This window comes from Trypanosoma brucei, chromosome 1 (assembly GCF_000210295.1).
Source record: "Trypanosoma brucei gambiense DAL972 chromosome 1, complete sequence".
Taxonomy (NCBI): Eukaryota; Euglenozoa; class Kinetoplastea; order Trypanosomatida; family Trypanosomatidae; genus Trypanosoma; species Trypanosoma brucei.
The window spans coordinates 609,443-625,608 of record NC_026734.1 but is presented as its reverse complement, the minus strand read 5'-3'; the positions used below and the strand labels follow the sequence as shown (position 1 = coordinate 625,608).

General features: G+C 47.1%; 13 protein-coding genes across 13 annotated transcripts in view; 2 read left to right on the top strand and 11 right to left on the bottom strand.

The window, feature by feature from the left end:
• Positions 1-2,078, bottom strand: part of TbgDal_I2830 (hypothetical protein, conserved) — a gene marked incomplete at both ends in the record, with an annotated part of 2,310 nt that extends 232 nt beyond the window's left edge. The window contains one exon of the mRNA XM_011773258.1: positions 1-2,078. This exon is cut by the window's left edge and continues 232 nt beyond it. Coding sequence (XP_011771560.1) covers positions 1-2,078 — 2,078 coding nt within the window.
• Positions 2,079-2,656: 578 nt separating this feature from the next.
• Positions 2,657-3,016, top strand: TbgDal_I2820 (hypothetical protein, unlikely; the record flags this gene model as incomplete). Its single annotated transcript, XM_011773257.1, has 1 exon — positions 2,657-3,016. One exon carries the CDS (start codon positions 2,657-2,659, stop codon positions 3,014-3,016), a length of 360 nt encoding a protein of 119 aa, XP_011771559.1.
• A 915-nt stretch (positions 3,017-3,931) lies between these two features.
• On the bottom strand, positions 3,932-4,039 carry TbgDal_I2810 (hypothetical protein, unlikely; the record flags this gene model as incomplete). Its single annotated transcript, XM_011773256.1, has 1 exon — positions 3,932-4,039. One exon carries the CDS (start codon positions 4,037-4,039, stop codon positions 3,932-3,934), a length of 108 nt encoding a protein of 35 aa, XP_011771558.1.
• A 317-nt stretch (positions 4,040-4,356) lies between these two features.
• Positions 4,357-6,723, bottom strand: TbgDal_I2800 (hypothetical protein, conserved; the record flags this gene model as incomplete). Its single annotated transcript, XM_011773255.1, has 1 exon — positions 4,357-6,723. One exon carries the CDS (start codon positions 6,721-6,723, stop codon positions 4,357-4,359), a length of 2,367 nt encoding a protein of 788 aa, XP_011771557.1.
• Positions 6,724-7,275: 552 nt separating this feature from the next.
• TbgDal_I2790 (hypothetical protein, unlikely) lies at positions 7,276-7,656 on the top strand (the record flags this gene model as incomplete). Its single annotated transcript, XM_011773254.1, has 1 exon — positions 7,276-7,656. One exon carries the CDS (start codon positions 7,276-7,278, stop codon positions 7,654-7,656), a length of 381 nt encoding a protein of 126 aa, XP_011771556.1.
• A 293-nt stretch (positions 7,657-7,949) lies between these two features.
• TbgDal_I2780 (hypothetical protein, conserved) lies at positions 7,950-9,230 on the bottom strand (the record flags this gene model as incomplete). The annotated part of the gene is made up of 1 exon (XM_011773253.1): positions 7,950-9,230. The coding sequence occupies one exon, from the start codon at positions 9,228-9,230 to the stop codon at positions 7,950-7,952; it is 1,281 nt and encodes a 426-aa protein (XP_011771555.1).
• An 866-nt stretch (positions 9,231-10,096) lies between these two features.
• On the bottom strand, positions 10,097-11,383 carry TbgDal_I2770 (hypothetical protein, conserved; the record flags this gene model as incomplete). The annotated part of the gene is made up of 1 exon (XM_011773252.1): positions 10,097-11,383. The coding sequence occupies one exon, from the start codon at positions 11,381-11,383 to the stop codon at positions 10,097-10,099; it is 1,287 nt and encodes a 428-aa protein (XP_011771554.1).
• Positions 11,384-11,491: 108 nt separating this feature from the next.
• TbgDal_I2760 (hypothetical protein, unlikely) lies at positions 11,492-11,671 on the bottom strand (the record flags this gene model as incomplete). The annotated part of the gene is made up of 1 exon (XM_011773251.1): positions 11,492-11,671. The coding sequence occupies one exon, from the start codon at positions 11,669-11,671 to the stop codon at positions 11,492-11,494; it is 180 nt and encodes a 59-aa protein (XP_011771553.1).
• A 487-nt stretch (positions 11,672-12,158) lies between these two features.
• TbgDal_I2750 (hypothetical protein, unlikely) lies at positions 12,159-12,275 on the bottom strand (the record flags this gene model as incomplete). Its single annotated transcript, XM_011773250.1, has 1 exon — positions 12,159-12,275. One exon carries the CDS (start codon positions 12,273-12,275, stop codon positions 12,159-12,161), a length of 117 nt encoding a protein of 38 aa, XP_011771552.1.
• Positions 12,276-12,680: 405 nt separating this feature from the next.
• TbgDal_I2740 (hypothetical protein, unlikely) lies at positions 12,681-12,788 on the bottom strand (the record flags this gene model as incomplete). Its single annotated transcript, XM_011773249.1, has 1 exon — positions 12,681-12,788. One exon carries the CDS (start codon positions 12,786-12,788, stop codon positions 12,681-12,683), a length of 108 nt encoding a protein of 35 aa, XP_011771551.1.
• Positions 12,789-12,796: 8 nt separating this feature from the next.
• TbgDal_I2730 (leucine-rich repeat protein (LRRP), putative) lies at positions 12,797-15,031 on the bottom strand (the record flags this gene model as incomplete). Its single annotated transcript, XM_011773248.1, has 1 exon — positions 12,797-15,031. One exon carries the CDS (start codon positions 15,029-15,031, stop codon positions 12,797-12,799), a length of 2,235 nt encoding a protein of 744 aa, XP_011771550.1.
• A 328-nt stretch (positions 15,032-15,359) lies between these two features.
• TbgDal_I2720 (hypothetical protein, unlikely) lies at positions 15,360-15,485 on the bottom strand (the record flags this gene model as incomplete). Its single annotated transcript, XM_011773247.1, has 1 exon — positions 15,360-15,485. The coding sequence occupies one exon, from the start codon at positions 15,483-15,485 to the stop codon at positions 15,360-15,362; it is 126 nt and encodes a 41-aa protein (XP_011771549.1).
• A 207-nt stretch (positions 15,486-15,692) lies between these two features.
• TbgDal_I2710 (hypothetical protein, conserved) lies at positions 15,693-16,124 on the bottom strand (the record flags this gene model as incomplete). The annotated part of the gene is made up of 1 exon (XM_011773246.1): positions 15,693-16,124. The coding sequence occupies one exon, from the start codon at positions 16,122-16,124 to the stop codon at positions 15,693-15,695; it is 432 nt and encodes a 143-aa protein (XP_011771548.1).
• Between the last annotated feature and the right edge of the window lie 42 nt (positions 16,125-16,166).

The window sequence follows — 16,166 nt, the reverse complement described above, 5'->3', positions numbered from 1 at the left end:
CATCGTACAGCAGAACTGTCCTTTAGCAACGTCTCACGCACCGCGATACTGTCAGCGCCACGGAGGACTCTCAAAAGCACCGTGTTATTATCACAAAGCAGCGCCTTCCTGATAATCTCCTGCAGAGACGCTGCGCCCGATAGCGGCTGTCCATTGCATTCAAGCAAAAGATCGCCTTTCTGAAGCCCCAACGAAATATCATTTGTTGCATCACCATTACCGATCTTATCCGTATCGTCACTGCTATCACTACCATTGAGCTCATCTGCTCTCGGATCCGCTTCGTCGGACTTCCTGCCGCCCATCTTCACACGAACACATTCAAGAACTGAGTTTATCACGCACGAAGAAAAATGCCGTGATATATATTCCGCTGGAGTTTCATTTACACTTTCTGAAATGAGTGTTAAACTTCTCACAAGTGGGGAAGGTGGCGTCACATCAGTTGTTGGACACCCTCCATCACGCGTAATTGAGCCACGAGGTACCGCAGTTTGAGAGTACGGTCGCGAAAGCGGGGTGTGTCTCCCAACAGGCCATTCAAACACACCCGTAAGCGTACTTCTGTTGGGGCCAACGAGGGCGGTGCTTCGGCGTTGTGAAGAAGTCTGTTGAGTGTAACTCTGAGCACAACTGTTTGTGCAGGACCACTCCAGTCGGTACTCCGTAGAGCAATCCACACTTTCCTTCACCAAGTCAGCGGAGCGGGTAGAGGAAACCAAACCTATGATACCACCTTCAATTCCACGCCCGCGACAATGCGTACAGGGCCGTAACTGCCTCGGAGTGGTTAGGCGGGAGACGGAGGTATGGGGACTTTCACCTGCACGACGCACAGAAGCCCTGTGAGGCACGCGCGGTGTTGTCACGAGCGACCGCCTTGAAAACTGTGGAGTGCTACTCGCTGAAACTCTCGACATCCGTGGCGTGGTGGCGGAAGATGCCCTCGGATGCCGCGACGATTCGTTCAGAGGTGGCTCCGGCTTCGCTGGCGTCGCAGAAGCACGTGATTCACGATGTTTACGTGACAGCAGGCTCGGTGAAGTCTGGCGGCGATGTTCTGGAGAGACTTCCGCGTCCGTTGCATACAGGCGTGTGCGCAATGGTTCTGTGAGACGACCTGGTGATTCTAATTGCTTATCCGCTGTGCGGCTAGAGACAGATGCCTTCCAAACCTTTGAGATTGGAATCCGTGGCACCGGACTTGCGGGGCTATTGGCGCTGGTTTTTGAGGCACCGGAGGGATGAGTCTGATTTGCCTCCGCACCCGCAGCAGTCCACCGCCGCGAAGAGTTCCCTGCGCTCGGTGAGGTCGTCCCGCTACACATCGTGAACAATCGGCTTCGCTGCCTCTCGTCACTCACAGCCGTGGTCCGTGCGTCCATGAATTCGGTCCGGCTGGCCTTATTTCTCGAGGCTGAAGTGTGATTAATATCTTCAGTGGTGCCGGTACCGCCCTGGCAAGTGCTGCGGTCTTTCCGGGATTGCACCACCTTGGAACTTGACAACAGACTTGTTGGACGCCTAATGCTTAGAGGAATGCTTTGGCTACTTCTCGTTATTGTTGCCGCCCCGGCAGTACCGGCTGAGAGTCGCGAACTTCTAAATGACGTCGAACACCCCCTTGACGGTGCCTGTGAAGGCCTTTCAGAGCTCGCGGTTTTGACTGGCACGCTGCTGATTTTTTGTATTACTTTTTCAGGGTGTCGTTGTGATTGCACCTGTTGCGAGCTTCGTGGCCCGTTCGTCTGTGGTGACAGCCGTCGGGAGTGCACAAGAAACAGGTTTCCAGCAGCAGTGTAATAATCCTGAAGGTATTTGTTGCACAGATCCTCCATGGCGATGTTGAACATACGGAGAGCCACTTCAGGTATTGGCGTTACCGCATCCTTCCGGGACAAGAGCAATTGACGCTGACGCGCTTCTGAATCACCTAAAGATTGTCCCCCCTCCACTGCATTGACGCCTTTTTTCCGCCTTGCAGAACCTCCATCCACTACCTCCCCTTTTTCCTTCTCCTTTTTGTTTATGCCTCTTCTTAAAGCTGCCGTAGACGCTGTTGTTGCTACCTTCTCCATATCCCTCTATTTCCTATTATATATGGTGATTTCTCTTTTTCTTTTTTTCTTCTTGCTCTTGCTCTTGATCTTTCTTTTTTTTTTTATTATTTATTTCCTTCCGTCCTCTCTCTTTCTCTCTTCCTTCCTTTCGCCCTTCTCTAAGGATTTCTTCCCCGTTTTATTTTTTTTTTTTTTACTAGTGCCTCACCTTGTTTTCTTACTGCGCGTATTATTATGAATTTTTTTTTCTTATATCGGTTGTCGCCCCTTTTTTTATGCACTTTTTTTCTTCTTGTTACCAACGAGCCAACTTAATCACACAAAACTCTCCAATTGCCCAAATGACTAAAATTCACGTACACTTCACCTCAAACTTCTAATAATGGCAACCAAAACTCCCAAGTACCCTTCGGATTTGTCCCCTTTCCTTTATTTATATTTACCTTTCCTCTCTTCTTCAACTGTTTCTTGTCTTTCTTATATATATATATATATATATATATATAATTCCTCCTTTCGTTTCTCCTTCCTTTTTCTTTTTTTCTTAATTTTGGGTATCGTATGATTAATTGGCAATTGCAAATTATACGAATGAAATGATTCGAATAAAGGAAAGAAAAAGAAAGGAAAAAAAAAAAAGAGGCCCGATTTCAACCTTCCGCCTCTCCTTCCTTCAGTTCCCTTCAATTAAACAAATAAATGCACACAAATGTATATTTGCTGAAGATTACACGTTTAATACCTTCACGATACACAAATTTCAAATCCGCTACTGCTTTATTCTTCAGCTAAAGTTGCAGCAACGGGAAGGGGGGGAAGGGACAAACAAATCAAATCAATCAACTCAAATAATAACAACAATATTAGTAATAGTAAAAGTAGTAAATAATGGTAATAATAATGATGTATGGGGATATGTAAGGAGGAATAACTTGACAACGTCATGGCAACAATGAAGATAAGAAAAAAAAAATGACAAAACAAAAGAAGAAAGAAAGAACGGAAGAAAAGAAAAGAAAAGAAAAGAAAAGGAAGTACTTTCTTAACAAAAAAAAGGTAAACAAGGTGAAGCATAATAATAACGAAAGGTAACAGCAACTGCAGTAATGATGGCAATTTCAAACCGTCCCGTGGATTTATGTCGTCAATATTCCACACAAATAACCAAACAAGCAGACACTCTTACAAAAGTATACTAACGCATAAACATATGTGAGGTAATGATACAAAAACATGCATCGTACAATGTTCATAACATAAGAAGTTCAGTTATTCATCTGTCCCTTTTCGTACATTTTTCTCGCATTACCACTATCATAAGTGAGTGATTCCACACACACTATTAGACCGTATCCTTTTAAAACTTAACATACAAATAAAATGCAATACCGAATGCCAAGGAGCAGCCGTATTCACAATACTCTTTCCCTCACCCAAATACACACATCACATCACATTACAGTATTATACATCATTGGTGGAAAGTTGGATGTGAAAATGCCGAATATTCCTTCTTTTTTTTTAGAAGAGAAAAAGAAGAAAAAAATTTGGAAACCTTTCTGTTGCGGTAACTCCTATATATATATATAAATTTCCATCTAATTCCTCCCATTCTAGAGCGCCTTGCAGTCATATCTTTACCCCTACACCAACATAAATATATAAATATATATATATATATATATATATATACCTTACAAAACACAGAAAAACAGAGAATGAAGAAAGAAAAAGGAAGAAGAGGAAGAGGAAGCCATCATAAATAATGCCAGAAAGGGTGAAGGTAAGAGGAAAAAAAAAGGAAGCAAAAGTGAACAAGTTTTTAAGTCTGTGCGTATAGATGTGGGAATGTTGGAGCATGGTATAGGTACTCAGCAATAATGTTTTCCCCACACACGCATACGCTCTCCTTCCCTCTCTTTATCTTTCAACTGCGCCCTGGCTTCAGTAAAATCGGGGGCGAGACTGGATGGAAACATCACCACCACCACCACCACCACGAAAAGGATAAGAAAAAGAAAAAAATAAAGAAAAAACAATAGTGGTTTCCTGCTTATTTCCCCTTTCTTCCCCTTTCCTTAGGCCCCAAGTCGCACTAGACGAAAGAAAGAAAGAAAGAGAGGGAGGGAGGGAGGGACGAAGAAAGAAAAAACAGAGACAGACCGAGACACCGAAAAGAAAAAGGATTAGACCTCTCCACGCGGCATCAACACATCCACTGAATACTGAAACCCCACCGCCTCTCTGCCTCCAGCGTCGTGGTTGCTCATTCACCGCAACTATTTGAAGGAGAACTTCATCGGCTTAGTTTCCGCACATAAGATTCCAAATCTGCTGTGGTCATTGTGCACCGCGTGCGTTTCAACCATGACGCCACGCAAGACAATGCCACTTCATCGCAGCCGGTGTGCCCAGAGGGACTGGAACCGGCAGCGCCACTGCCACTCCCACTTCCACCAACACCATGAGAACTACCGCCACCTTTATTGTTGGTGGGACCTTGTCCTCTAAGAATAGCACAGAAGCGGGTAACAAAACCTTCATCGAGCAGATCCATCTCATATGGAACTGACACCAAATCCACGAGAGGTATATTATCGGCACTGTCAGATATCGCCCTCAGCCACGCCGAGACATCATGCCTCTGATAGTTTTGGTTATCACTGATAATATTGGTACTCTCAGTGTCCCCGGTCCCCTCCTCCTCTTCACCGCTGCATTCATCGTCCTCGTCACCATCGTCATCATCATCATCATCATCATTATCATCATCATTATCATCACTATCACTATCATTATCATCATAGTTGTCATCACTACCATCGTGTTTGGCTCCGTTAGCAGGAGCATATCTGTTCTTAACCTCATCACGGGGTCGCCCGCGTTTCCTGGAAGGCTCGTTATCACTGGCAGGAGGGTCCTCACTGACATCATTGTCCTCCATGTCATCATCCAGAAGTGATCCGCCACAGTGGTGTTGCAACGCAGCATCCCCACCATTCCCACAGACCCGCTCCACTTGAGATCTTGCCATAACGCGTCCTGAGACAATATGCAGTTGCGACATCACACCACTAAAGATTGTGCTCCCCGCCAGCACGTGTAGAATGACATTAGGTGGTGCAATGGTGGTGTACCAGCGGCTGTATTGCACAACGAGTTCGTTATTGGCAAACATTAACGGCTTAGCCCGCAGAAGTCGTATCAGTTCGTACTGCAGCGCAATGCGATGCCGCAGCGTCCCACGCATGGCTTGCAGGATCACCTCTAGCAACTCTCTTGCCACCACCTGCATTGATCCTGCTACCGAAAGCTCCGTGCGTTTGTCGACATTCATCCATCGGTGCTGACTGACTAAAATGCGATGTGCGACAGACGGGCACACGAGGGAAAGACGATGTGGCTCCTGCTGCGGCGCGATACCGATGTGAATAACTTCATCGAGCAACACATCACACATTGCAATAGTCTCCCTCGAAGGTGCAGTCGCCCACGCTCTCATCAGACGGCTTGTAAGAGCAATGCAGTCTTGCCCAACCTCAATCACACGGGCGAAGAGAAGCACCCACTCCTTATTCCTCGTACCATTCGTTAGAGATGTCGGAGCGTAACGGGGGTTGACACGGAAACGACGAAGTTGCTCCAGTACTGCGCCCCTCAGTGTAGTTGGCGGGAGATGTGGTGCGGTGTATCGCACTTCAGCGTCATCTTTGCCATAGTTGTTGTCACTACAACCGTTATGTCGAATATCCAACCGTTCGACAGGGGACATGGTGTAATATCGCTGACTAAAGAGACGCTGTTCTGCCCATAATCCCTTTGAGTCTGCTGTATATCCAATGTCCCCGGAAACCCACTCCACAATCACACCTTGAGCTGCGTCAGTGGGTGGATGGAGGACTGTTACATCTGACCTCAATAAGTAATCGTTGTGCAATTGCGAAGCGAACGAAACAGTGGTTTGCAAGCTCTTTCCTAAATCACCTCCCTCAGAGCCGATACCTGAAACTTCAGCCTTGGGTGGTGGCCACAGTGTCAGCGGCACTATCTGTAAGACCAACCCATACTCCGGATGTTTCTTAGGAAGCAGTGGAACAATATTGCACATGACGGCGTGATCAACAACACATACGGATGTACACTCTTTTAAAGAAGAGGAAGATGAAAGGTTCACAGATGACGGCACTGCGCCACCTGACACACTTGCAACACCTTCATTCCCATCACCCTCACATAAGCTTCCACTACATGCACTCCTGGCGCAATCAGGAGGGGCGTCACTATTCTCTTCCTCCGATGGAACCATCGGCAGAAGGTTATTATTGGCACCCACTGCAGAAAGAGGACCCAACATATTCCCCCTATTATTTGGAGGCGTGTCATTTTCCCCTGCTCGACTACTGGAAACAGCGGCAACACCCGTGTGCCAAAAAGAACGTGAGCTTGTCGGAGATAAAATGTATGATTGGATGAGAGTCAAGCCATCAGCAACGTTGACATCAACGCCATCACTGGTAATGGCCATATTTGAATCACCATCGCAGCTCCCCCCCTCAAGTTTACACCTTTTGGTGGCACTCCCTGCTGAACCCTCTTCTTCAACATCAGTTAAATGACTGCTTCTTGTGTTATCACGAGGCATACGTAAATATCCTCCTACCATTCCCTATTATGCAATAAAGAGAAAGGATAAAAAGGCATGAATTGAAAAGGAAACAGGCGGCGCCCCATACGAATGTTCACTTTTCTTCTCCCAGAGAAATAACAATAAACGTAACGTGCTACTCACATGAAGGTGACGAGTCGTGAAAAGAAAAAAAAAGAAGCAAAAAAAAAAGGAACCATGCGACTACGGAGGATAATGGAGAAGGAGGAAACCAATTTCTGGATATGAAAGCGAAACGACAGAACAAAAAACGCATAAAAATGGACTCAGGAAAGGTGGAAGCGAAATGAGACAAAGCTATCCGAAGCTGCTGCACAAACACCAAGGTTCCCTTTCTTCACAAAAGAAAAAGGAAAAGGAAAAGAAACCGTATAACCATGGGCCATCTATGACAACATCATAACGCCCACTCACTCATGTGCAACGCCTCACCATCTTCGCCCCTCATCCTCCATAAACAAATGCACGCATTTGCATTCTTTGAGCATCAGCCACGACACGAACATCGGCGGCTCCCCAACATAGCACAGTTTGCACATTTATCGTGTGATGATTCGACACGAACCAAAAAAAATTAAAAGCGTAACCGCATACACGCCACTGCCGGCAATTGACCTTTTTCCCTCGACCCTGTGTTCGCTCACAATGGTAAATGAAGAACACGAATTTAAAACAAAAAAAAACAAAAAACTACGGGTATCAGAGCAGTGCAACGCCGTCTGTGCTAGTCGTTTGTGGTTAATGCCAACACCGAACGTCCCCCACTCACCCACCGATGGGACGGCCCTTCGAAAACACGGGTGGGCCGTACAACTTCATAAACATGAAATTCGTGTGGCAAATCCTCCATTCAGCATTCCTCATTTCTCATCCTTTTCTTTTTTCCTTTCTTCTTCCCTTTTCTACACCGCCCCACACATATCCGGCTAGTTCATACTACTACGGGTTTGAAGTTTGTCCCTCCAGCATCCCTTCCTCGAAATTGAGTTACGGGAAACAAAGTAGAAAGGGTTCCCATCCTCCAGCACTGCTACTCGATTTTGTTCATTTATTCCACCGTGCGAACTATCCCTCCCTCCCTCCACACACAGACACAGATAGAGATAGAGAGAGAGGCAAAGACACAACATCTCCTCATTTGGATTCCTTAAACACCCAACGCTATATATATATATATAAATATGGAAAAAAAAAAAGAAAAAAGAAAAAAGACACCACGCCATTTATTTGGGAGGTTCCTTGGCAGCGCTATCTGCAGCACTGCCACTGCTACGACTATTACTGCTACAGCCGCTAGTCTTACTGTCCCCAACAGTCTTCTCGTGTCGCGAAATGGACTCTTCAAATGACTTTTCCCACTGCTCCTTGAGTTTCTTTTGTTTCTCGTCCGCCTCTTTCGTGTCTTGTTCCTCGTATTTCTTGTACGGAGCCTCCTTCGGCTTCACCTCGTAATGACTTGCCGGATGCACAGGTGGCTTCTCCTCATTTTCCTCAAAAGTGATACCGTCGTTAAATGTTACCTGATATGGCAGTGGCTCACCCTTCGCTCTGTTTGATGTCCACAAGTGCCGCCATTCCGCACGTGGTCCATCACGAGGCTCCACATATTCACCTGCTTGCACTAAATCATAATCTGGATCCTCACTCGGATCCGTCTCTTTTCCTTGCTTAATTTGTTCCCTAAATCTTGCCTTGGCACGCTCCACTGCACCATTAAAGTCCTGAGGCCGTATTTTGCCTGGATACGACCATGGCTCCTGCACCACTTCCGTCCGCTTCACCATCTCCCATTCCTTATCTTCCTCCTCCATGATGCGACGTAACACCTCTTCCTCCTCTTCACTGCAGCGTAACAAATGACCCTGCTTGAATCCATATCCCTCTGCCCTGCCATGATGATCTTGTCCATTAAGATAAAGATGCGAAAAGGGGTAACGCGGGTATGCCTCCCACATACCCGTAGGTCCCATAAAGTCGTAACGATATTTGTATCGGAAGGTGCGGTTGCCGTGTTCATCCACGGTTTCATCCCACTTGAGAATCTGTTGTGGGGGTCGGGGAAACATCTCAGTCGGGTCATCGGGATTCTTCGGTTGCCAGTCTTTGATACGAAATATTTCATCCGCCTCCATGTACCAGTGACCGACGATATCTGATGAAGTGTTGGCTACGTGCCAGCGGAATGGTGAGGTATTTTTTGTATTGTACAACAATGGGTCACAGTAGGAACCCGGAACCATACCATATGCTGATAGAGGAGCAAAGCAAACCTGTTCAAGTCGTTGCTGATGCAAGTAACCCTCACTTCCAGGACTCGTCCATTCTTCATCCCATGTGAAGGCAACCCATGCGCGCTGGCGTATTTGTCTCCAAAGTCGCAACAACCGGCCGGGTTTGACGTTTTTAAATGTAGTTGGCGGAGCATTCGCATCATCCTCTTCAGCGGCCCACACGCGTAACAGCGGAGTTACGCGCAGGTGCCGCGGCAAACAGGCCTTAAGCATAAGTTCTAAACTTGTATTTGCGTGCGATCGCGTATCACCAAAACAAATGAAGGACCGTGATAAGATGGTGGAGGGGAAGGTGAAGGCTCAAAAACAATAAAAGGAACAAAAGGTAGCAAAACGCTTGCAATCGCTGCCTGGACCAGCATTACGCAGGACACCATAAAAAAGCAATCTCAAAAAAAAAAAAAGAAACGAAAAACGAGCCCGGTAACACAACTTAAAAGAGGAGGAGTTAAAGCTAATAACAAGAATAAAAAAGGAGTAAATGTTTCGTTTTGAGCTTATGTGTGTTCAATCCACACACCCAAGGAGGAAAACAATTTACGACACTTACCTAACAGATAACGGTAAATTCAAAGAGGACTCATGCACATACTTCAGGTTCTGAAAATATTATTTCAAGAGAGCTTTGCCGGTGACCCCGCGTTGCATGCCGCCTTCATCGGCTCTGTATATGACACAATATATTCTACTCCATGGCATCTACGTCACTATCAAATATATATATATATATATATATATTTTTCTTAAAAGCTGGTTGTCCCACCCACATCATCGTCTTCGCATGCGCTAAGCATCATCCCACCAGGGTTTATTTACTTCCTTGAGTAACTCTCAGATGTAATTTCCTCATTCATGCCATCATCATCCCTAAATGACGACAAAAAGAAAAAAAGATTACACCGAGCAGTATGCCTGTCACCCGCTCTCGAAAGTGACGCCAGCAGCAGCAATCAAACCGCCCAACGACACGCCGTCCAGCACCGCTTTCACATGCACACGCATATTTCCCTTTTTCTTTCTGAAAATAACTCACCTTCCTTTGGCAATCCTCTTTGCCTTCCGTCTACTGTCATTCATTTCTATGTTTCTGCAGTCCCGCATAATTCCGCTGCGGTGCTGCATAGATCTTGCGGAATGTATTCGGCAACTACGCCGAAAGCGACAGATATGGGAACCTCCGTTGCGCCACCATCCGAGTTTTCAGCTCCACTTTTATCGAGCTCTAACAGTGAGCGAAGACCTGGGCTTGCCATGGCGCGCTTCACTTTATTCTTCAGCCAGATTCCCATCTTCTCTGTACTAAAACGATAGTAACTATCGTCGCCAACTGATTTAACATCACAAATACGTGAAAGTACGGTGTGAGATTGCATTGCCTGCACAGCTGGTGCAAGTGCGGGACATTGTGCAAGTGCCACGCCCCAACCGGGCCATGTTGAATCACACGCGCCACTTCGTACTGGTCCCGTTATGAGATCCTCAGCTGGCAAAAACTTATCTTTCATGGTGTGTGCCGAAACCTGCCGCAAGGCGAGGAATGTACAATCAAATGGAGTTACGATAAGTAAGTTCTCATTTGGTTCCACTAATTCTCCCACCAACCACGTCTGACCGAATCCCTCAGCTGGAGATTGCGCCTGGACTTCATAAAGCACCGCACCATGAGTACTGCAATCGCTGTTTTCTCCTTCACCAGTGGCTGGTGGACATAAAAACAATGCGGGCTCACCATGCCGCGGGTGCGGAAGTCGCACAAAATCACATCCCTTCCGCACCGAGGCAACAGCGACTTCCCGAAAAGTGGGGCCACATAATTGCATTCCCGCACCAGGTGAAACACCAACTGAGGCAGCAGGAAACAGTGTGCCGGATGACCGCAACGACTCCATACCACCATCATTACTCACTTCATTAATACTGTTGGTATGCTCACCACCCAAGCCACCGTTTCCTACAGGAATTCCACCCACTGACTCTAAGGGATAATTCAACAGGCTGCGCGGCAACACAATCATATGACTTGAGTGGGCACCAGCAGGCAACGGAGTCGTACGATCGCTCACGTCGTATCGCACAGCACCACCGGAAGCTACCGGTTGACTTGGATTAGAAAGTAAGCTTTGACTGCCTTCATCATCGAGTTCCAGCTTTCGCCGCGGTGAACCCACATCTGAGGAACAACTGGAAGGTGGCTCACTTCTACCAGGTGCCGCAACAGCAGAGGTTTTACCATCAGGTTGTTGCAAACTGGGCTGTCGGTTCCTCTTGACGGCTCGCATTGCGCTAAGAAGACAGTGAGGAGAAGAAAAAAACAATAAAAGGAAATGACATATTCGATTTAACAAAGTTAGTCGACTCCACTCCATCAAAGGAAAATGGTAGTCGCATCGAAACTATCAGTGTCATTGGTGTGTCCGCAGCAAAGTATATATACATATATACTACCTACCAAATCCTGAAGATCTGAGTGAAGCTTAATGCGAGAATAAAAAGAAAAAGATGTGAAACAAAGCCGCACGTAAAACCGATACAGTGATGAACGCCCACAGATGTTTCCCTCCTTTCTTTGTGGCATCCACGAGGCACAAGCGTTGGTTGGAAAGTATCACCGCCCCTTGCGGCCGCGCTTTTATTCCCACATTACGCTTCCGCATTGAGATAACTCTCTTATGGCTGTTGGTGTACCTTAAGTTAAACTCATGCACAAATAATGTCAAGGATTCTCGCACGCATGAAGAAGAAAGATGGGCACGACCGAGATATACAACAACTTATCGCTACATTAACTACGAAGGCATAAGGCAGAAGGGAAAACGGAAAAAAAAAAAAGGGATGCAACCAAGGCCAAAAGAATAGCAGCAGTAATAACAGCATGGTTTGGCAAATATAATGCAAGTCAGATAAATTTTTCTCCTTTTCACAGGAAAATATAACAGTTGCGAGTCCATACGTCATATCATCGGGAAGCTGAATAGAAACGAAGGCACGGAAGCGGTGCATAAAGGGAAGGAAACGAGCCCAAACAATAATATTTTTTTTTTAAATGTCCTGAAGCTCATTTGCTCATTTTGTCCTTCACTGCTTTCTCCTTCAATCCCCAAGTTTTATATACACCGACAGTGACACATAGTAACAACGCTCTCAAGTGCCTCTACATATCAAAGTATACAAATGTTCAGAGGAACAAATGAAAACACCAACAAAAACAAAAAGTAACGTAAAAAAAAAGAAAAGAAAAAAGTATCGGGCAACTCCCATAAGCGCGCAGCTGCTTCGGCTGAAACCGCCAAGTTTCTAAAACACTCCATTCATTCCTACTGACTTCGTAGAAATAAACTAGCACACGCGCAGCGACCGCCTATCGCGCGTACATTTTTTCTTTGTTTTATTCTGTTTTCCCTTTTTGATTCGGATTGTTTAAGTGAGTTTCCAACGCCTCCTCCCACTCTTTTTCATTGCCACTCAGTGACTAAACATCGACACTAACGCCTCTTGAATACATATGTGCCCAACGGCAGCACGACACACATAGTTAAAAGTACAGCGCCTTTACCGCGGCTCACTTGTCTCTTTTCGATAAAAGTTAGTCAAAAGTAAATACGTGAAACTGACTGACAAACAGGCAGAGAGACGGACAAGGAAAGAGCCCCACAACGGTTTAAGCTACGTCTTGACTGTCGTAAGCCCAAAGATGGGCAACAGCACAGTAAGCGACGGAGGGAGATAAATAACGAAAACACCAAGAGAAAAAAGAAAAAATGAGGAGTGCATGTGCACACCTATTTCTTCTTGCTTCCCTTGCCTTTCTTCGAACTTTTCTTTGGGCCCTCTTTCTTTGAATCTTCCTTGATCCTCTCCTCCAACTCAGCCACGGCAGCCGCCGCCTCCGAAATGGCATTGCGATACTCCTTTCGCTGAGCACTCCACCGTCGCTGATCCTCATTAACATCCTGCAACTGCTTCCGCTTAGCTTCCTCACGTCCCGCACCATTGTTCATCATGTCCTCTAACTGTGCCTTAAGAGCACGCAGGTCCTCTTCCGCCTTTTCACGCTGCACTGCTTCCACAACGAGCCGCTCCTTCAACAACTCCATGTCCACTTCCGCACGCTTATATGCCTGGTGGAGCTCATCATCAAGGCGCTGCTTCTCACTTAGGCAATGGTTTTCCTTTTCTACGCAGGTGTCGAGCATCTCCTGAAGGTCTTGCAGTCTCTTAGCGACGTCTCCTGTCTCCTGCTTGTGCTGAATCTCAAACGCGTCTAGCGCCCGGCCAACCTCTGCTTTCCGCTGGCGAAGGTTTTCCAACTCCACGCGCGCCTCATCAACCTTGTAAATTTGATAGTGCAAATGAATGACATCCTTCTCCAGCTCCACCCTCTCCATATTGCGGAATTCCTCGAGATTACGGGCGGTAATTTTCTCTGCGCGCAGCACGGTATGATACCCCACGCTGTTTCCATTCAAACTGCAGCACTGAAGAGAACGGTTGCTCTCTAGAAGCGCGGTAAATGATTCACAAGATTCGTCAGTAAAGTGATTATGGTCAATCTTCAGGCGCTGAAGTTTTCTATTCTTTACAAGTGATACGCCAAGTGCAATTATGCCGCGCTCTCCCATCCACGTTCTAGCGATGTTAAGTGAAAGCAGAGTGCAGTTGACCTCCAACATCCGGGCTAGAGAACAAATCCCTTCATCCTTTATCACATTCCCCTCCAGTGAGACATCCTGCAAACGTGTATGACGGACCAAAACGCTAGAAAGCAGAGAAGCACCACGCGACGTAATGGCGTTATTCATTAAATGCAATGACTGCAAGACGCTGGTACTTCCAAGAAGTGCTTCGCAAAGAGGCTCTATAGCCGCATCATCAATGCCGCAGCTATCTAAGTGCAATTTTACCACCACACGGTCACTGGACAGCGCGGAGAATAGTCGTGGCGCTGGCATGCCAGCGTTAGGGCGCATGAGAGGGTTGTCGTTCAGTAAGATGGTATGCAGCACAGAAGGGCTCTGCATGAGCGTGCGTGCTCGCACCAAGTCGCCGAAAGCATCGCCCACCGACCGTGTGAGAGAGTTACCGGTAAGATCGATGTAAGCCAAGCTGCAGCTTTCCGTTGCAGCACGGATGAGGCGCAGTGCCTCCGGCGTAGACAGCATCACCTCCCGTAACTTCAACGTGGTGAGGGTGGTCGATGTGCTAATTAACTCGGCCAGCACATCCACCGGACGATGATGCCGCTCGCCGGAGCTTTTCAGACCATTGTGATCCTCACCAGTTGCACCGCTGCTGAGGGCGGCACCCGTACTCCCACCACCACCGAAGGACGCTGCCGTGTACCCGGATTTCGACACTGCGGGCGCATTCTTCCGTGACCCCGGGGAAGTGGGCTGAAAGGCTCCCTTGGAAAGCGCTCCTCCCTGGAATGAAGCACCACTCGATGAGGTCCCCGCCATCAAGCTGAAATCACGCATCCTTCCCTGACATTGGCCAATAACACTTCCACTCAGGTCCAAGTGCCGCAGTGTGCGACTACGCAGACATCCCTCCAACAGAATGACAGCGCTAGAGGCGTTGATACGGTTGGCATAGGCATCGTGTTTGGAGGAACCCAAGATCACCGTCTGCAGCTTTTTGTGCCCTCCCAGCACATAACTGAGCGTTTGTATGCCTAACGGGCCAATATCATTCGCTCCAAGGTCGAGATAAGTTAAGTTGGGCATGTCACGGATGAGATATGCGATCGTCTCACAACCGCTATCTCGCAGTGTATTGCCGTGAAGATCTAAACGGTTGAGAGGAGTCCGGTGCAATAGCGCAGCAAGACTTGCAGCGACGTTCGCACCGAGTCGCTCCTTACGGAGAGTTATTTGCTTATCGCGAAATCCACGCTCCATTACCTCCCGAAACAACTTCATGGAGTCGTCCGTGTTCTTCTTCCCCGTGTCTTTGAGCCATGCATGGTAAAGGTCACCATACACCTGCTCCCCCGTTAGGCCGATCGATGTCTCCATCCCTTCCTGGAATCCAACTGGATGGGAACCAAATTTGCGGCTCAACTTTCACTTGGATGTATCACAAACACGAGGGTAAAAAAATTATATCTTCTGACGGCACTCCTTGAGCTCCCTATCCGGCCGTTGCACACTCCCTTTCGCCCTTTTAAAAACGATGTGGCACACTCTGACTCTTCTAATGTTATTTTCCTGTACGCTTTCTCCGCTTTTTTTGAATAAATATATATATATATATATATATATATCTCGAAATGTGCGGTGAAGCAGCTTAGTTCCGTCACCACGGCTAGAGAACCACTTACTCACAGTGCGGTGAGAGGATTCTTCACTTAACTTTAAGCAGCAGTGCACTAATTTCCCGTGCAACCAAAAAGAAAAGAAAAGCAAAATGGGTGGCAACATATGTAAATATAAATGCATTAGTAAATATATATATATATATAAGCACCATGTACGGGACTTGAACACATCAACAGGTTTTCCACACATACGCTGACCATGCACCGAACACCCACCGCCAAACTGACAGATGTCGACAAAGAGGAAAGAGGGAAAGAAGATGAAAAATAAATTCAGACAGGACTAACGAAACATCCAGCGCAAGTCGCTCTCCTCCCTTCTCTCCCCCCCCCGGCCCCATTCCAGCTCTAAACCGCCATTATTTATTAACTTCCACCGCTTTCTGTTGCTCCTCCTCCTCCTGCAAGCGCTTCCTGTCCTTCTCGGAAAGGCCTAAACGGCGCCGCACGTACCGCTCATTCGCACCGCTAGTCATCACAATAGTTTGGGTGCGGATGGGTCCGAACTGCACCTTCAAATCCGACCGCTGAGTGGAGGGCAGCATCGACTCGAGGTTTCGCACCTGGTCGCGTTCCGCAATACTCACATCAATCAGCGGTGGGAGGGCGATCTCCGTTTCTGGGAGATCCAAATACGAGCGACTGTCGAGGCGAAGGTGAGGCGGAAGAAAGCCATTACTGGGGAAAGTTCCAGGCTCCAGCAATTGCTTGTATTCGCCCCACATGACAAGGTAACAACAGCGGCTGTACGAAGTGCCGAAACCGGAACGGCGTATCATCAACCAAAACATCGCAATGCATGTAAAACCACTCCATAGCGCGAGGAAAATGAA